The sequence below is a fragment of the Salvelinus sp. IW2-2015 genome, unplaced genomic scaffold (assembly GCF_002910315.2).
Source record: "Salvelinus sp. IW2-2015 unplaced genomic scaffold, ASM291031v2 Un_scaffold1068, whole genome shotgun sequence".
NCBI lineage: Eukaryota > Metazoa > Chordata > Actinopteri > Salmoniformes > Salmonidae > Salvelinus > Salvelinus sp. IW2-2015.
This window is the reverse complement of record NW_019942714.1, coordinates 288,774-307,944: the sequence shown is the minus strand read 5'-3', so window position 1 is coordinate 307,944 and position 19,171 is coordinate 288,774. Positions and strand designations below refer to the sequence as shown.

Here is a 19,171-nt window from a genome sequence, read left to right as displayed (position 1 = left end):
ATTCTACAGTCTGTCAGTAGTTGAACTGACATGTGTCTAACACCAATTTGCCCATAGTGTGTTCTGTACACCAGCCATCTTCTTTAGACCCCCTATACCAGGTTGTCACCACCCCCCCCCCCCCCAAGATAAAAACCAGGGTCTTACCACAAGAAACATGTGCCTTTCTCTCTACAGTTCTAACGGCAGCCAGCTCCCCACCTTTTTTTTTTGGCTCTCCTCCCCCCCTCTCTCTCTCTCTCTCTCTTTCTCTCCTCTCGCAGGTTCTGCTCACCCGGGGAGGGCCAGCGGCCGACGGGTCACTCTTCCTCCTTCTTCGGATTTTTAGAGGAGAAGAGGGGCGTTTTGGCGTGTGGACACGACACAGAGGGAGAGAGAGACACAGAGTTTCTGAATGGTTGTATGTTGATTTAAGCGTACCCCTGGGTTCATGGCGCCTGAGATGTTATGAGGAGAAGTACGACGATCAGTGGATGTTGGTATGCCTTTGGGATGTGCATGCTGAGAATGTGCCACCTTCAGAGTTACCCAATTACTCCCGAGTTTGCCAGAACGCTGAACAGATCTACCGCCGAGTCACCAGCGTCAAGTCTCCCACGCCTCAACCCTCATTCCATGCCACCTGTTGCCTTCCACTCTGCACCCCCACTCCCTGTTGTCTCCCACTCTGCCCACCCCCCTCTCCCTGTTGTCCTCCCATTCTCTGCCAACCCCCCCTTATCCCGTGAATCTCCCGTGCCCTCTCCTGTACCTCCTCTGCCAATCCCCTCTCGCCTTTTGTCTCCTCCCACTGTCTGCCCACTCCCCTTCTCCCTGTTGTCCTCCCACCTCTGCCACCCCCCTCTCCCTGATTGGCCCCACTCTGCCACCCCCCTCTCCCTGTTGTCCCTCCACTCTGCCACCCCCCTCGCCTGTTGTCCTCCCACTCTATGCCACCCCCCTCTCCTGTTGTCCTCCCACTCTTGCCACTCCCCTCTCACATGTGTCCTCCCACCTCTGCCACCCGCTCTCCCTGTTGTCCTCCCACTCTGCCACTCCCCTCATCCTGTTTTAGTCCCTCCCACTCTGCCACTCCCCTCTCCATGTTGCCTCCCACTCTGCCACCCCCCTCTCCTGTTGTCCTCCCACTCTGCCACCCCCTCGCCCATGTTGTCCTCCACTTGCACCCCCCTCTCCCTGTTGTCCTCCACTCTGCCACCCCCTCTCCCTGTTGTCCTCCCACTCCTGCCACTCCCCTCTCCATGTTGTTCCTCCCACTCTGCCACCCCCTCTCCCTGTTGTCCTCCCACTCTGCCACTCCCTCCATGTTGTCCTCCCACTCTGCACCCCCTCTCCATTGTGTCCTCCACTCTGCCACTCCCCTCTCCATGTTGTCTCCCACTCTGCCACCCCCTCTCCCTGTTGTCCTCCCATCTGCCACCCCGCTCCCCTGTTGTCATCCACTCTGCCACTCCCCTCCTCCATGTGGTCCTCCCACTCTGCCACCCCCTCTCCCTGTGTCTCCCACTCTGCCACCCCCCTCTCCCTGTTGTCCTCCCACTCTGCCACCCCCCTCTCCCTGTTTCCTCCCACTCTGCCACTCCCCTTCCTGTTGTCCTCCCACTCTGCCACTCCCCTCTCCATGTTTCCTCCCCACTCTGCCACTCCCCTCTCCCTGTTGTCCTCCCACTCTGCCACCCGCTCTCCTTTGTCCTCCCACTCTGCCACCCCGCTCTCCCTGTTCTCCCACTCTGCCACCCCCTCTCCCTGTTGTCCTCCCACTCTGCCACCCCCTCTCCTCCCTCCCTGCTGTTTTCTCCCTTTGAGCACAGTTCTTTTTCATTTGCATCATTGGCCTTCCTTGCCACTCTCTTTCTCTCCTACTTTATCGATTTCTCACCCCTCTTTCTGTCTTCGCCTCGAGTCCTCTTCCGCCCTCTCTCTACCCTATTTCCCTTCCCTCCAATCCTCCACTCCATTATTTTCTCCCCCTCTATTTCCTTCTCTTTCCTCTCTGTTTCCTTGCTCTGTCTCCCTGACGCGTGTGTGGAATGAGTCTATAAGTTGTGTTGCGTGTCTGTCAGTTGAAGTGAGGAGTGTGTGATTGATTGGAGTGTTTGCACTGTCCTGTTATTTTCCCTCTGGCTGATACTGGAACTGGTCTTTGGCAAAGGAGGAGCAATAAAACACACACCTCGACATAGATACTCCATGATTTATGGTTAGAAATGGACCTTGAAGGTGAGCCTATTTTGTCACCAATCAGCATTGCATTCTAGTACTGTAATCTCTGCTGCCACGTCAATGATCACAGTTGTTCATCAACTACACTGGGAGGGAGTAGGTACACCTGATCACTCCGTGAGCACTGCACGACCACGGTGGGAAATTCACTTTTTGGTCCACCAGCCACTGTCCCGCCATGTTTGGAGTCAATAGAAGACCAAAATACAATGATAAATATTCCCTTTGATGATCTTCATCAGAATGCACTCCCAGGAATCCCAGGTCCACAATAAATGCTTGATTTGTTCGATAATGTCCGTTATTTATGTCCAATTAGCTACTTTGGTTAGCGCGTTTGGTAAACAATTCCAAAGTCACAAAGCGCTTTCACTAAAACCTGACGAAATGTCCAAAAGTTCCATAYCAGTCAGTAGAAACATGTCAAACGATGTATTGAATCAATCTTTAGAATGTTGTTAACATAAATCTTGAATAACGTTCCAACCGGAGAATTACATTGACGATGAGCGATGGAACGGAGCTCCCTCTTATGTGAACGCGCATGGTGAAAGCATGGTCACCTCATGGCAGTGGTGACTAATTCTCCTCTCATCCGGCCCCCCTTCACAGTAGAGTCATCAGACAAAGTTCTACAGACTGTTGACATCTAGTGGAAGCCGTAGGAAGTGAAAACTCATCCATATCTCGCTGGGATTTCAATGGGAGCTTGGTTGAAAATCCACCAGCCTCAGAATTTCCACTTCCTGTTTGGATTTTTTCTCAGGTTTTTGCCTGCCATATGAGTTCTGTTATACTCACAGACATAATTCAAACAGTTTTTGAAACTRCAGAGTGTTTTCTATCCAATACTAATAATAATATGCATATATTAGCAACTATGACTGAGGAGCAGGCCGTTTACTCTGGGCACCTCTCTGCACCTTTCATCCAAGCTACTCAATACTGCCCCTGCAGCCATAAGAAGTTAAGTAGAAATGTAGACTCTCACAAATAAATCTAGGAGAACATTTAAACTATTTTAGAGTTTTTAATGATAAGAAATGACTAAAAGTTGATTAATAAAAGCTTTTAGGAGAGAGAGATCCCTGCTGAATCAAGCACAATCAGTAGGTGAGACAAATGCTCAGCTGCCCCTTTTAAGGGACTGGCTGTTACCGTGGTAACTTGYATATGCTCTTGTCTCTGATGAAAAAAACATTTCAGCAGACAGTTACAGCGAACTCAAACTAACATTAAAAAATCTACCTAGCATGTGAACAAAGTGATATAACTGGCCAAGAAACTCGAGGAAAAAGTCACACTTTAGTAGGCTTTTCCAGTCAATTCGACCAACTTCTACATATGGATAAAAAATGTATATATTCCAAATATATGTGTGATCACCTGTCAACYTGGCTGGTGAAATAGACATTCTTACCCACCAATTACAAAATCTACCCGCATTTGGAAGGGTTGGTGTAATTTCCCAACCCTGTTTATGACACAGGTTACCTTTTTACCTCAGTTAAACATTGTTAAACTCCCTTGATAAGTTACTTGCATTCCAGGAATCAGTATACACAACATACTTATCACAGAATTGATTGTGCAAACTTATGACTGTCTATCAGAGCTGTCTTAATGTGACTGTGACTACAGCTCTTATCCAGCCCTCCATACCTCTGTAGAGCCAGGCAGTCTCCTGCTGTCTCTATAGACCTAATCTCTGTTACCCAGAAGTAAATCCTCTTGAAATATGGTCAGTTTCCTTATTTACATTCCTCTCCCTCCCTCCCAGTAACAGCCCTAGCCACTAATCTTCAAAGGGTGGGAGTGTCACCATAACTCCTAAATGCACATGTAGAATTTAGATCAGTGGCCCTCAAAACAGGCCCAGGGTTCAGTGGGTACTGTAGCTACTGAACCTTGGTCTGAGATGAGAGCACTGTAACCGGTGACTCTATTCCCCCTCAACAACGTTGTTTTCCCACAAAAACATTTGGGACATTCAAGTACATCACATTCAATTACATGAGTTTTAACACAAAGCATGCACTGCTGCCCAGTAAAGGGTTATACTCTGTTCTAATACAGTGCTGCTAGGAGGCGACAGGGCAACGCCACAGAACGTTCAGACATATATTATGTAGAACACACATACTTCTGGCATGTAGAATATGGAATAATTTCAACTTTGTACACATCATTTCTATCTGCAACCTTGTGCCCTCCAGAACACAACCCTGAGTAGACCAGGGCCCGATTCCTCAAAAGCATCTTAAGGCTACTTTCATCGTTAGAACCTTTTGTAGGTGCATCGTTACATTTCCGAACGGTTTCCCAAAACCATTGTTACTAAAGTTGCTCTTGAAAATGTTTGTTATTTAACAACTGCCTCAGAACAGCTAAGTACGTCGTTAGATGCTGTTTTGCACTTCCGCGTCATTTTATACACAGAAGATCTCCGCTAAACACCAAATCTATGTTTATCTGTCTTTCTGTGACCGCCAATAACTTCAGAACAAATGTGACAGTGACTACAAATACAAAGTTGACGATTTCTTTGCATAACAAGTGAATGATATAAAGAAACTTCAAATGAAAACCAAGAACTGTATCAAAAGATAAATACAGTATAGGCTACATAGACCTATATATATCTGAATGATATTGGAATTTCATGTTAATTCAATAAAGTTATATCTAGCTATTTGTATGCTTTTTAGCTATTTGACTCAATATATTTCATGATGTYTAACATGTGCAATGATGTACCAAATCTTGATTTAGTGCATTATTATAGTCAACATCAATATTTGTAGCCTTGGATAATAATATCGCTCTAGGAGCTGATCCGCCATCAGTGTTGTGGAATAATTCTAATGTTAAGATTAGATTGGAAAGGGAGAACGCTGATCCGAGAGCAGTGCTGCCTTTCTTTCGATCCAATCCATATCAACACAGGCCTCAACGACGCACTTTGCGAACATACTCTCTGTGTGGTGTTTTGGAAAACCATGTTACATCTTCTGATGGAAAGATGCATCATAAAACACACGTTACATCTTCTGATGGAAAGATGCATCATAAAACACTCGTAAGCGTAAGTTCCATCGCTATCGGGAAACCAGGCCCAGGAAGATAGAATCACAGAAGAAGAATCTTTCTATGTTGACAATGTGTGGGTTGTTGACTGGGAGTTGTGTGTGTGTGTGTGTGTCTGTGTCCTATAGGGGGTGAAGCCGGCCAGCTTCGACAAGGTGGCCATCCCCGAGGTGAAGGAGATCATCGAGGGATGCATCCGACAGAACAAGGACGAGAGGTCAGCTCACACTCACATTCTGTTAATTCAGCAGACACTCTTACCCAGTGTGATTTCTGCGAAGTCCAGCTATAGAATCACGGATGCAAGGGAGAGTATTCCTACTCATGCACCCAGGACCTTCTCAAAATGAGACGACTTTAAAAGGCTTTTGTTGTGTCAAAAATATCTGTGTTGATTTGACTCTTCCCGTCTCTCCTAGGTACTCGATAAAGGACCTGCTGAACCATGCCTTCTTCCAGGAGGAGACCGGGGTGCGTGTGGAGCTGGCTGAGGAAGATGACGGGGAGATGGAGGCCATCAAGCTGTGGCTGAGGATAGAGGACGTCAAGAAGCTGAAGGGGAAGTACAAGGAAAACGAGGCCATCGAGTTCTCCTTCGACCTCAGCAAGGACGTCCCCGAGGACGTGGCCCAGGAGATGGTGGGTGACGACACAATGTCCACTTCAGAGAGATATTGACTGCACCCCTAACGGCACCATATTATCTATATAGTGTATTACTTTTGACCAGGGCCAATAGCGAATAGGGTGCCATTTGGGAGTCTATTCTTCCTGATTATTTAGGAATCTTTCAAGTCCTAACACTGCCCTGGTCCCCTGTTCTGTTCTCTCTCTCTTTCTCTCTGTCTGTGTGTCTCTGTCTCAGGTGGAGTCTGGCTACGTGTGTGAAGGGGACCATAAGACCATGGCTAAGGCCATAAAGGACAGGGTTTCCCTCATCAGCAGGAAGAGGGAGCAGAGGCAACAGGTCTGTACCAGCTCAATGGAATCTTAGGTCTGAATCCTAAATGTAAAGTTTTATGATATTGCAATCAAATGAATTAAACTGAGGTGAACTTGATGTGATGATATTGAAGGTGAGAGAGGAGCAGGAGAAGAGGAGGCTGGAGGAGGAGCAGGGTCAACGACAACAAGAACAAGTAATACTACAGCAGCAGCCTGGCACAGAGGCCTCCCAGCCAGGCCAACAGGCTGCCCCCTACACCCAGCCACAGCCCACCCAGCAGCCACCACAGCCCAACCTGCAGACGACACCCGACATCCCCCCTCAGACGGCACAGCTGGGGCCCCAGGGAGTTCCCTACATACCCCAGTCTACAGGGCAGCTCCCAGTCCCAGTATCAACCCAAGTTCCAGCCCAGCCAGAGTCAGAGGTGCCAGAGGTGGACCAGTACCTGCAGCAGACAGAGACAGGTCTGTACCTTCTGCCTGGCACCTTTTTTTTGCACTCAGTGCTATGTAGTATTGACCTAGTCTTAATCTAGTGTTTTTATGAACTATCAATTAATAAACCTATTCTTTACCCCTCCCTCTTTCAGCCAATCAAATAACAGATAGTTCCTCCATCCTTCCCGAGACGCACCTGGTTCAGCCGGTGGTGTCATACAGCTTTCTGCCCAGTCAGCAGCCTCAGCCAGAGGCCCCATACCCACAGGCCACGCCCCCTGTCCAAACCGACCAATCGCAGCAGCAGCCGCAGCAGACCATGGTGAGTGTCATTATCGTGGCACGCAATGTATTTAATATATTCTTACAGTAACAGTACCCAACTCTTGTCTCTGTATGTACAGTATAATAGAAACTACATCTGACTTTCTCTCTCCCTCCTTCTATCCTCTCCTCCTCTCTCTGTTCTGTTTGTCAGGTGGTTCCTGCTGCCCAGACTGCCACTGTTGTCCCTGGGGCTCCACAACAGGTACACGTCACCATCACAATAACACCACTGCTGTTCCTCAACTGATCATAGATGGAAACACCATGATGAGAGGTTCTTGTGGGCTGTTACCAAAAGACCAATGTAGACACATTTTTGAAAACAATGGTGGACCCTCTCTCCCTCTTTCTTTCGGTTTCTTTATGCGTTTCTTGCCATTGTCTCTTTTGTTTTCTTCAGATGTACTGGTATCCCCCTCTTCTTATATTTTCCTCTCTATCATCCCTCTTTCTCTTGGTCTCTGTTCCTTCCTTCTGTTCGCCTCCCTCTGTCTTTCTCGTTCTTTCCACCTTTCCCTCTCTTACCCTTTGTTGTATTTTGTTATTGTAGTATGGAGGTTACTGCCACCCATCGCTTCCCCCTCAGCTATATAAAAACCGTCCCTTGTAAACGCACACCTCTTCCCTCTACTCTCATACCCACAGCCTCCCTCTAAATTTGCAGTGCATTCGGAAAGTATTCAGGACCCTTGACTTTTTCCACATTTTGTTACGTTACAGCCTTATTCTAAAATTGATTAAATTACTTTTCCCCTCAATCGACACACAATAACCCATAATGACAAAGCGAAAACAAGTTTAGTAATTTTTGAGAATTTATTAAAAAAATAAAAAGCTGAAATACCTCAATTATTTAAGTATTCAGACCCTTTGCTATGATACTCGAAATTGAGCTCAGGCGCATCCTGTTTCCGTTGATCATCGTTGATGTTTCTACAACTTGATTGGAGTCCACCTGTGGTAAATTCAACTGATTGGACATGATTTGTAAAGTCACACACCTGTCTATATAAGGTCTCACAGTTGACAGTGCATGTCAGAGCAAAAACCAAGCCATGAGGTCGAAGGAATTGTCCATAGAGATCCGAGACAGGATTGTGTCGAGGCACAGATCTGGAGAAGGGTACCAAAACATTTATGAAGCATTGAAGGTCCCCAAGAACACAGTGGCCTCCATCATTCTTAAATGGAAGAAATTTAGAACCACCAAGACTGTTCCTAGAGCTGGCCGCCCGGCCAAACTGAGCAATCGGGGGAGAAGGGCCTTGGTCACTTTAACAGAGCCCCAGACTTCCTCTGTGGAGATGGGAGAATCTTCCAGAAGGACAACCATCTCTGCAGCACTCCACCAATCAAGCCTTTATGGTAGAGTGCCCAGACAGAAGCCACTCCTCAGTAAAAGGCACATGACAGCCCGCTTGGAGTTTGCTGAAAGGCGCGTAAAGGACTCTGGTCTGATGAAACCAAGATTGAACTCTTTGGCCTGAATGCCAAGCTTCACGTCTGGAGGAAACCAGGCACCATCCCTACGGTGAAGCATGGTGGTGGCAGCATCATGCTGTGGGGATGTTTGTCAGCGGCAGGGACTGGGAGACTAGTCAGGATCAAGGAAAAGATGAACGGAACAGAGTACAGAGAGATCTTTGAAAACCTACTCCAGAGCGCTCACCTAAATCAACCATTTATCGGATCAAGGCTTCAGGGCGCCCAAGAAAGTCCAGCAAGCGCCAGGACCGTCTCCTAAAGTTGATTCAGCTGCGGGATCGGTGCACCACCAGTACAGAGCTTGCTCAGGAATGACAGCAGGCAGGTGTGAGTGCATCTGCACGCACAGTGAGGCGAAGACTTTTGGAGGATGGCCTGGTGTCAAGAAGGGCAGCAAAGAAGCCACTTCTCTCCAGGAAAAACATCAGGGACTGACTGATATTCTGCAAAAGGTACAGGGATTGGAATGCTGAGGACTGGGGTAAAATCAGTTTCTCTGATGAATCCCCTTTCCGATTGTTTGGGGCATCTGGAAAAAAGATTGTCCGGAGAAGACAAGGTGAGCGCTACCACCAGTCCTGTGTCATGCCAACAGTAAAGCATCCTGAGACCATTCATGTGTGGGGTTGCTTCTCAGCCAAGGGAGTGGGCTCACTCACAATTTTGGCTAAGAACACAGCCATGAATAAAGAATGGTACCAACACATCCTCCGAGAGCAACTTCTCCCAACTATCCAGGAACATTTTGGTGACGAACAATGCCTTTTCCAGCATGATGGAGCACCTTGCCATAAGGCAAAAGTGATAACTAAGTGGCTCGGGGAACAAAACATTGATCTTTTTTGGGTCCATGGCCAGGAAACTCCCCAGACCTTAATCCCATTGAGAACTTGTGGTCAATCCTCAAGAGGCGGGTGGACAAACAAAAACTCACAAATTCTGACAACTCCAAGCATTGATTATGCAAGAATGGGCTGCCACCAGTCAGGATGTGGCCCAGAAGTTAATTGACAGCATGCCAGGGCGGATTGCAGAGGTCTTGAAAAAGAAGGGTCAACACTGCAAATATTGACTCTTTGCATCACACTTCAATGTAATTGTCATAAAAAGCCTTTGACACTTATGAAAATGCTTTGTAATTATCCCTTCAGTATTCATAGTAACATCTGACAAAAAATATCTAAAGACACTGAGGCAGCATACTATGTGAAAATTAATATTTGTGTCATTCTCAAAACATTTGGCCATGACTGTATATGTATATATATACAGTGGGGAGAACAAGTATTTGATACACTGCCGATTTTGCAGGTTTTCCTACTTACAAAGCAGGTAGAGGTCTGTAATTTTTATCATAGGTACACTTCAACTGTGAGAGACAGAATCTAAAAAAAAACCAGAAAATCACATTGTATTGATTTTTTAAGTAATTAATTTGCATTTTATTGCAAGACATAAGTATTTGATCACCTTCCAACAGTAAGAATTCCGGCTCTCACAGACCTGTTAGTTTTTTCTTTAAGAAGCCCTCCTGTTCTCCATCATTACCTGTATTAACTGCACCTGTTTGAACTCGTTACCGTATAAAAGACACCTGTCCACACACTCAATCAAACAGACTCCAACCTCTCCACAATGGCCAAGACCAGAGAGCTGTGTAAGGACATCAGGGTAAAATTGTAGACCTGCACAAGGCTGGGATGGGCTACAGGACAATAGGCAAGCAGCTTGGGTGAGAAGGCAACAACTGTTGGCGCAATTTTAGAAAATGGAAGAAGTTCAAGATGACGGTCAATCATTCTCGGTCTGGGCTCCATGCAAGATCTCACCTCGTGGGGCATCAATGATCATGAGGAAGGTGAGGGATCAGCCAGAACTACACGGCAAGGACCTGGTCAATGACCTGAAGAGAGCTGGGACCACAGTCTCAAAGAAAACCATTAGTAACACACTATGCCGTCATGGATTAAAATACTGCAGCGCACAGCTGGTCCCCTGTCCAAGCACAGGGCATGTCCAGGCCCGTCTGAAGTTTGCCAATGACCATCTGGATGATCCAGAGGAAGAATGGGAGAAGGTCATGTGGTCTGATGAGACAAAAATTGAGCTTTTTGTGTCTAAACTCCACTCGACGTGTTTGGAGGAAGAAGAAGGATGAGTACAACCCCAAGAAACACCATCCCAACCGTGAAGCGTGGAGGTGGACATAATTCTTTGGGATGCTTTTCTGCAAAGGGGACAGGACGACTGCACCGTATTGAGGGGAGGATGGATGGGGCCATGTATCGCGAGATCTTGGCCAACGACCTCCTTCCCTCAGTAAGAGCATTGAAGATGGGTCGTGGCTGGGTCTTCCAGCATGACAACGACCCGAAACACACAGCCAGGGAAACTAAGGAGTGGCTCCGTAAAGAAGCATCTCAAGGTCCTGGAGTGGCCTAGCCAGTCTCCAGACCTGAACCCAATAGAAAATCTTTGGAGGGAGCTGAAAGTCCGTATTGCCCAGCGACAGCACCCGACACTTGAAAGGATCTGGAGAAGGTCTGTATGGAGGAGTGGGACAAAATCCCTGCTGCAGTGTGTGCAAACCTGGTCAAGAACTCCAGGAAACGTATGATCTCTGTAATTGCAAACAAAGGTTTCTGTACCAAATATTAAGTTCTGCTTTTCTGATGTATCAAATACTTATGTCATGCAATAAAATGCAAATTAATTACTTAAAAATCATACAATGTGATTTTCTGGATTTTTGTTTTAGATTCCGTGTCTCACAGTTGAAGTGTACCTATGATAAATATTACAGAGCTCTACATGCTTTGTAAGTAGGAAAACCTGCAAAATCAGCAGTGTATCAAATACTTGTTCTCCCCACTGTATATGTGTGTGTGTATATATGTGTGTATATATATATATTATATATGTGTATGTGTGTGTGTGTATATAATATATAACCTGTTTTTGCTTTGTTATTATGGGGTGTTGTGTGTAGATTGATGAGGGGAAATAAACTATTTAATCCATTTTAGAATAAGGCTGTAACCTAACAGAATGTGGGAAAAGTCAAGTGGTCTGAATACTTTGCGAATGCACTGTATATTTCCACCAACCATTTAATTTGTTTGGCTTTGTTTTAAAAGGCTTTAGGGTCAACTTGAGGGTTAAACTAATGCATTCTGGGAAATTTAATATAATACCTTTTTCAGAATAATGAATTTCAGAATAAGGCTGTAACGTAACAAAATGTGGAAAAAGTTATGGGGTCGGAATACTTGCCGAATGCACTGTAAATGTTTGAAATTAGATGCTGTATTTTATAATGGCTTTCTACCAGAAGTCAAAGAGCTCTTGATGAATTATCTGTACAGTTGCCATTTTCTCCAGGTGCTTCCTATTAGCATGTATTTTCTCCATATGTGATTTTCTCTTCTGTTCCGTGTACACATGCTTCTCTTACTTCAGAAAGGAATGTATCACAACTTTGTTCATTTGCTAAATGTATCTTGTTCCCTTTCGCTTGTTCATGTCCACACTCACCAAAAATGACATTAGGTAGCTACTAACTATGCTTGTATAACTTTTTGAGCTGTATTTGTCTTTCTTTGCAATTAGTTTGTTTATTGTTCGCTTGTTTGTGCTAATTTTGTTAGCATTTTGGTAATAGAGGCCCAATGGCCTTTTCTTGCATTTTAGCGCCCCCTTGTGTGCTATGCCGGTAATACTGTAAATCCCGGGATGAGAGAAGGACGGTATGACGATATGAAAATCTGGATACCCCCCAAGCCTATTGTATGGTATCCTTCACGGCTTTTTGACTAGAGTAGGGAGTGTGTGTGTGTGTGTGGTATAATCCATGCTGTAAGACCTGTACTGAAGCTATATGAGACTGATTTATAGTGTTGCTATATGATGCAGTAGGTAAATTCCTGGGGGAGTTGGATTGTGGATGAGAGCCAGTGTAAAGCTATGAGGCGGTTAGGCCTCTGGGGGAAGAATAGTGAGTTTGTTTGAGGAGCAGTGTGTTGGTGAATAGATAATGAAGAGATTGTCTTGTCTGCAGATATGGCTGTTTGATTTGTGAAGATCTCTTATCTATGTGTCTCTTCCACCCCCTCATCTCATCCCATTGTTCCCGTGCACCTCCAGCAGCCACAGCCAGTGGGCAGCACTGTACCTCAGAGCACAGCACTACCACCGCTCCAGCCTGGTGCCCAACAAATACAGGTGAGACATACACATCGACACACTAGTTCACAACAACCCCAGCTTACGCTCTTACTAACGCTAAAACAGTCACAAACAAGGACACAGCATGTATTCCATCTATTTGTATCAGGCGAGTACAGTCCTGTCATTCCTTCTCTTTTCTATTCTTTCCCACTTTATTTCTCTTTTTTGGACTAACACAGGGTTTCCCAAACTCGGTCCTGGGGAACCCAATGGGTGCACGTTTTGGTTTTTGCCCTATTACACATCAGTGATCAACTGATTATCAAGCTTTGATCATTTGAATCAGCTGTGTAGTGTCATGGCAAAAACCAAAACTTGCACCCATTGGGGTCCCCAGGACCGAGTTTGGGAAACCCTGGACTAAAAGCTCCGTGGCTCTACTCTTTCTTTCATACATTCCTCTTGCATGCTGCTGCTTCTTCCTGCATGGCTGTCAGTCATGGGCCAATGATCCGAGCCCTATCCTATCTCCTCCAATCAACGCAGAGCACCTCTACTTCCTCTATCAGGCCGCAAACCTCTCTATGCCGCAGGTACACACAGACCAGGGGTAACGTGTGTGTGTGTGTGTGTGTGAGATGTGTGTTGGTTGTTAGGCTGGCATGTGATAGTATTGTAAGGAGCCTACAAACACACATACAAAACATGTCCTACGAGAAGTACCTTGTACCTTCAGTGTGTGTGTGCTCAAAACCTTCTGTGTGTGTTTGTGCTCAAAGCATTTCCAATTACTCGGTCAGATCACACACCCTTGCGGTCAGATCACACACCCTTGCGGTCAGATCACACACCCTTGCGGTCAGATCACACACCCTTGCGGTCAGATCACACACCCTTGCTTTCATGCTTGACATGACATGGTTGTAAAGATCCTTTTAATGAACAGTGTGTGTGTGTGTGACGATGTTTCAGGCCTCTGTGAGTGTATCCCAGCCGGCGTCAGCAGAGAAGGCAGCAGGCCAGACAGCGCCGGTGCCTCAGTCTGTGGAGAAGTAAGGCATCACATCTCTCCACATCAGCTTTATACCTAGCTCACACCAGAAAGCCTTTTCTGCTACTCAATATGTTCTATTGAAAATACACCTATATACTGTATGATACGGCCCTTTGTTCCTTGTGATGTCTCACTCCCCCCACTTCTCTCTCCTCTCTCTCTCCCAGTTGCCTTTCAAACGTATCGTCAGGTTTGAGTAACGGCTATGAGGGGACATCAGATGGTAGACACGAAGGGCGCTCCATGATCAAGCGGCACCAGCAGCACTCTGTACGCAGCCACTCTTGCCACGAGAAGACCGCCAAGGCCAAGCTCATCGTCCTCAATGTAAGAGTCACGTGGTCAGACTTTCACCTCAACTCAATGTCTGTCTGTCTTCCTCTATGTGGAGCGCTCTGTCCCTGGCTCGCACAGAAGTCACACACAGACCCCACATGGCCACTTCTATCTCCTCAAGCCAAAATTCCAGTCATTTTCAACATACCCAGGTTTTCCAGAAATACTGGTTGGAGGATTTTAGATTTCCTGCTTATTCCCTTCGGATTCCGGACAATCTTCTAACCGGCATTTCAGAAAAACGTTACAGGAATTTTGCAGCCCTATTGGCCTCTCACCTGCTGTCTGTGTCTACAGACGTCTGGTCGTATTTCAGCTGGTGTCCTCTCTCTGTGTCTACAGACGTCTGGTTGTATTTCAGCTGGTGTCTTCTCTGCTGTGGTCTACAGACGTCTGTTGTATTTCAGCTGGTGTCCTCTCTCTGTGTCTACAAGACGTCTGGTTGTATTTCAGCTGGTGTCCTCTTCTCTGTGTCTACAGACGTCTGGTTGTATTTCAGCTGGTGTCCTCTTCTCTGTGTCTACAGATGTCTGGTCGTTATTTCAGCTGGTGTCCTCTCTCTGTGTCTACAGACGTCTGGTCGTATTTCAGCTGGTGTCCTCTCTCTGTGTGTCTGTTTTCAGATCTCCAACATGGGAGACCGGGTGGCGGAGTGCCAGCTGGAGACCCACAACAGGAAGATGGTCACCTTTAAGTTCGACCTGGATGGAGATAACCCTGAAGAGATCGCACGGATCATGGTAATGATGATGATAAGAAACTAAAAGGCACTGATCTGAGTTGTATCCCCCAAGTCTCTGTAATTGTCAAAAGTAAAGAAATTAGATGTATTTGTTTTGTAGCTCCACAAGTCTCTTTCCACAGGTGGAAATGTGGATTTGATAGGCATGGGTTTTTGTATTATTGTAGTTAAATGTATATCCTTCTCTCAGGTCCTGAGTAAGTTTATCCTGGAGAGCGAACGCAAGTCGTTCATCGAGCAGGTTCGGGAGGTCATCGAAATGCCGGGCGATAAAGTAGAGGGCATGAAGGAAGGCTGCGCTCAACCGCCCTTCACTCAAGTAACATACCACAGCAACACTTCATCTTTCCCCTCACTACACTACCCACCCACTAACTCCTAGGCAGCCTTTAGTTGACATGGTGTTGTCCTTCTCTCTCCACAGATTGTGGTAGATGACCCCTTACAGCAGCGTGACAAGCCCACTCCTCTGTCTGGTAAACATGCACCTACACATTTACTATCTCTACTGAATTATGGTTGTCTGGGCTTCACCTTTTCACTACTCACCTCTCACCCCTGTTGCCTAGACGTTGCAGCTCAGGTGGTCCACTCTGCAGGCCGGAGGTTCATCGTCAGCCCTGTCCCAGAGTCCCGTTTGAGAGAGCAGTTCTTCGGCCCTCCCTCGGCTAACACCTCGTTTGGGGACGAGCCCCATCCAGGTGAGAGTTACTGGAATCTCTGGGCCATAAAGTGCAACCAGAACTCACATATAGAATGTTAGAAGTCTGTGTTTCAAAAATGTGCCCCACTTCCAACCTTGACATGTTTGAGAACTCTAAAACATGTTGCTTGATGCATTTACCAACATTAGTGTGTTTGACGTCATGATGATAAATGACTTGTTGTAAGAGCCCAGATTATGTAAGTGACTCCTCTCTCTGTGTACCTCCCCGCTGCCCCAGTGAGTCTGGGCCTGTCCCTGTCTGCCCCCTCAAGCCGCCTCCAGCAGGCCTTCACTGAGATGAGGGAGACGCGTGGGGAGAGACGAGCCACCAGCACAGTCCCCTCCTCCCAGGCTGGTCTGCACCCGGCCCCCACCACCTCCTCCACCCTGCCTCATGTCTCTGTCATCCCCTCTGGGTCCTCCTCTCTTCCCCCCTCCACATGCCAAGTTGCCACCGGGAGGGTGTCTCCAACCCCAGTTCCAGCCCCTGCATCTGCTACCACTGATCCCACCCCACACCCCCAGCCTGGCTACCAAGCTGCCCCCTCTCAGCCTACCCCTGCCCAAATCACATCCCCTCCTCCAGCTGCTCCCCAGGCCACCCCGGCCCCTGTCCCCCCAGCTGCTACCCCCCAGCTGGGAAGCAGCTCTGCCCCTTTCCCCCCTGTCTCTGGAGCTCCACCCAGTAACTCTGGGACTGTGACCAGCTCAGAGCAGCACCCTGTTCCTGTTCCTATCCTGTCCTCTCAGCCTATCCCTGTGTCCATTCCTGTCACTCAGCCCACCTCCTCCCAGTCTCAGCCTGTCCCTACCTTTGTCCCTGTGGCACAGCCTGCAATGGCTCCCACCCAACTTCCACCCTCTACCCTGCCCTCCCAACCGTCCCAGCTGCAGCCAGGGGACCCAGATGGGGGAGAGTCCCAGTCCAAGGCCCCTGGTATAGATGACATCCATGCCCTAGAAAAGAAGCTGCGCTCCCTCTTTAAGGACACCACCTCCGCTGACACTGGCAACACTGAGACCACCTCTTCCTCCACAGAGACCATCTCCCCTCCCCATCTGGCGGCCCTGGTGCCCCCCTTCAACCTGTCCCTCACTTCAGGGGAACAGGGAGCCCCGGGCCCCCCCTCCAACGCAGGACAGGGCCTCACACCAGCGGAACATGCACAGATCCATCCAGAAAAGCATGGCCAAGCCACCAGAGCGCAGGTACAGTAGAGGGTACTCTGATTGTCCAGTGACTGAGAAAATATAGTATTTGTACTAAATGCTTTTTTCAGTTGTTGTAACTTGAGGGATTTTCTCCCACCTTGATAATAATGATTACATCTTTGTGTGTGTGTGTGTGTGTGTCGGATGTATCCTGGTGTCTCCGAGCAGGCAGACACCCCTACCTCTGAGCAATTGCCTCCATTCCCAGTACCAAACCAGGTTAGTCCTCTTTTCAGAACTTGTACCCTTGAGAAGTTTTAAGTTATGTACTGTAATGTTGAGTTTTGTAGATGTGTGGAATAGGTGAACGTTGGGTCATCTTTAAGTGGTGTGTCTAGTTTTTATTTGAAAAAATATATATTTCACCTTTATTTAACCAGGTAGGCCAGTTGAGAACAAGTTCTCATTTACAACTGCGACCTGGCCAAGATAAAGCAAAGTAGTTCGACACATACAACGACAGAGTTACACATTACACACAGAGTTGTGCTTGTTCTGTTGTGTTATCTTACCTATATTAGTTGCGTTAGTTATTTTGAATGTTTTCTGAGTGAGTTGTGTTGGTATGTTTGTTACTGACATGTCTCGTGTGTGTGTGTCCAGTCCCAGCAGCCTCTTGGTAGTCTGGACGGCCAGCTGAGGAGAGCTGTGAGCCCTGAGACCATCCCAGGGAGCAGTAGAGCAGCAACGCCCTCCACAGGGGTCGTCAAACTGGGACGCTTCCAGGTCTCAGAAGCTGGCGCCGGCAGCACTCCTGACCCCTCTACCATCGCCTCCTCTTCCTCCCTCACACCCTCTTCGTCCTCCTCCTCTTCTTCCTCGTCTTCCTCCTTTTCCAGCCCAGAGAACACCCTCCACCGCTCCTCCTCCCTCTCCAAAGGAGTCTGGAATGGAGACTCCGTAGATGGGCTCACTTCTGTCCCAACGCAGCCCGCCACCATCGGACGCTTTCAGGTGACTGCCAGTGTCACAACCAGCCCCAACTCTGTCTCAAAAGTGGGCCGTTTCTCAGTGACGCCAGCTGCAGCCAATACCACGGCTCCTTCGGGATCTAGCTCCTCCCATCAGAACGGCCCTTCCTCTTCAACAACCTCTAACCCCTGTAGCTCCGCCTCCGGCGTGAACAGAGGTTTGTTTAATCATTACATGACCAGCGACAACGAGGATGACTCAGGGCCAGAGGATGAGGCCTTTGAGAGGGAAGTCAGCCACCTCCGAGAGAAGTATGTTACCTTCACTCCTCCAAGATGTAACCTGTTTGTTTGTTTGCCGTTTTGGGCAATATTTCTCTTTATATGTTTTTAAATTTCAATGGGATCACTTAGTAGTGGTGGAAGAGAGAAGTGATGACTGTTGTACTGTATTTGTTACAACCCTGCCTCACTCTGCCCTCCTCCTCTCTTCCTCCACTCCTCCTTCCCTCCACAGACATATGATAGAGAGCCAGACCCTCCACTCCCGTCACAAGGAGGAAATCGATGCTCTGTTRACCAGGCTGGGTAAACCTCGTCCCTCGGCTGTCCTCTCCCCGTCTGTGGCCATGGCCGGGGGCCGACGCAGGYCCAAGACCAAGGCCAGCAAATCAGCCCGCAGCAGCGCCCAGCCCGGTCCCTTGCACTCAGGTAACACGAGTTATGATTGGTCAGTCCAGCTGTCTGTATCTAGTGAGGGACTATCTCCGCACTGCTGAATGGAAATTAATATACAAATGTTGGACTGCAAGCAACGAGTAATCAGTCAATATTAAAGGGTAGAGACTGCTAGCTTAGAAGGTATAAATGTAATGTGATCAGTTGTTTCTCTCCACTCTGTGGTTGATGTTGGTGTGTGTGTTTAGCAGCCCAAGTCACAGGCCAGATCTCCCCAGAGTCCTCCTCTAAGCAGACGTCTCGCCCCACGGCAGGGCTCTCTGAGCCAGGCAGCCGGACCTCCCTCCAGAATCTCAAACTCTCCCCCTCCTTGCCCAGCCTCAGCACCTCCACCATGGGTAAGCAAACCCAGCGGCGCTCCTATTGTCTATGCTCCTTCACTACATGTTTTAGAAAGGCAAACCCACGTAATATTCATCAAACCAAGAGATGATACATCTCCAGAAGAGAAGCCAAACTTGATTTGAGAAACGAGTTGGCTTCCCAGGTTGAACTCGTCTCTGTATGTCTTCCAGGAGTGAGTGGGACCAGTTCAGACAGTGGAGCGAACACCAGCCAGTCTCAGCCGTCAGGCCCTAACATGGCCCCGGCCGTAACACAGAGTCGCAAGGGCACATTCACAGACGACCTGCACCTGCTAGTTGACAACTGGGCTCGAGACGCCATCAGCCTCTCCCACGGCAAGAAAGGACCCAAGGGGACATCCCAGGGACCCGGACACGACGTAAGGCCTCACGACTCAGTCTAAAGACCAGCCATTTCCATCATCTGCCAATCTATGTTTTTAGCTCTATTTT

At 47.7% G+C, this 19,171-nt stretch overlaps 1 protein-coding gene across 1 annotated transcript in view; it reads left to right on the top strand.

Moving 5' to 3' along the window:
• Positions 1 to 19,171, top strand: part of LOC112069652 (serine/threonine-protein kinase WNK1-like) — a 62,982-nt gene that overhangs the window by 40,593 nt on the left and 3,218 nt on the right. The window contains 22 exon segments of the mRNA XM_070438642.1: positions 417 to 478; positions 481 to 513; positions 516 to 584; positions 5,439 to 5,527; positions 5,730 to 5,949; positions 6,176 to 6,277; positions 6,387 to 6,723; positions 6,849 to 7,018; positions 7,175 to 7,225; positions 12,652 to 12,729; positions 13,648 to 13,727; positions 13,897 to 14,056; positions 14,689 to 14,805; positions 14,998 to 15,126; positions 15,232 to 15,283; positions 15,377 to 15,508; positions 15,752 to 16,722; positions 16,894 to 16,944; positions 17,329 to 17,948; positions 18,154 to 18,347; positions 18,563 to 18,712; positions 18,890 to 19,098. Of these exon segments, the coding sequence (XP_070294743.1) occupies positions 417 to 478; positions 481 to 513; positions 516 to 584; positions 5,439 to 5,527; positions 5,730 to 5,949; positions 6,176 to 6,277; positions 6,387 to 6,723; positions 6,849 to 7,018; positions 7,175 to 7,225; positions 12,652 to 12,729; positions 13,648 to 13,727; positions 13,897 to 14,056; positions 14,689 to 14,805; positions 14,998 to 15,126; positions 15,232 to 15,283; positions 15,377 to 15,508; positions 15,752 to 16,722; positions 16,894 to 16,944; positions 17,329 to 17,948; positions 18,154 to 18,347; positions 18,563 to 18,712; positions 18,890 to 19,098 (4,076 nt within the window).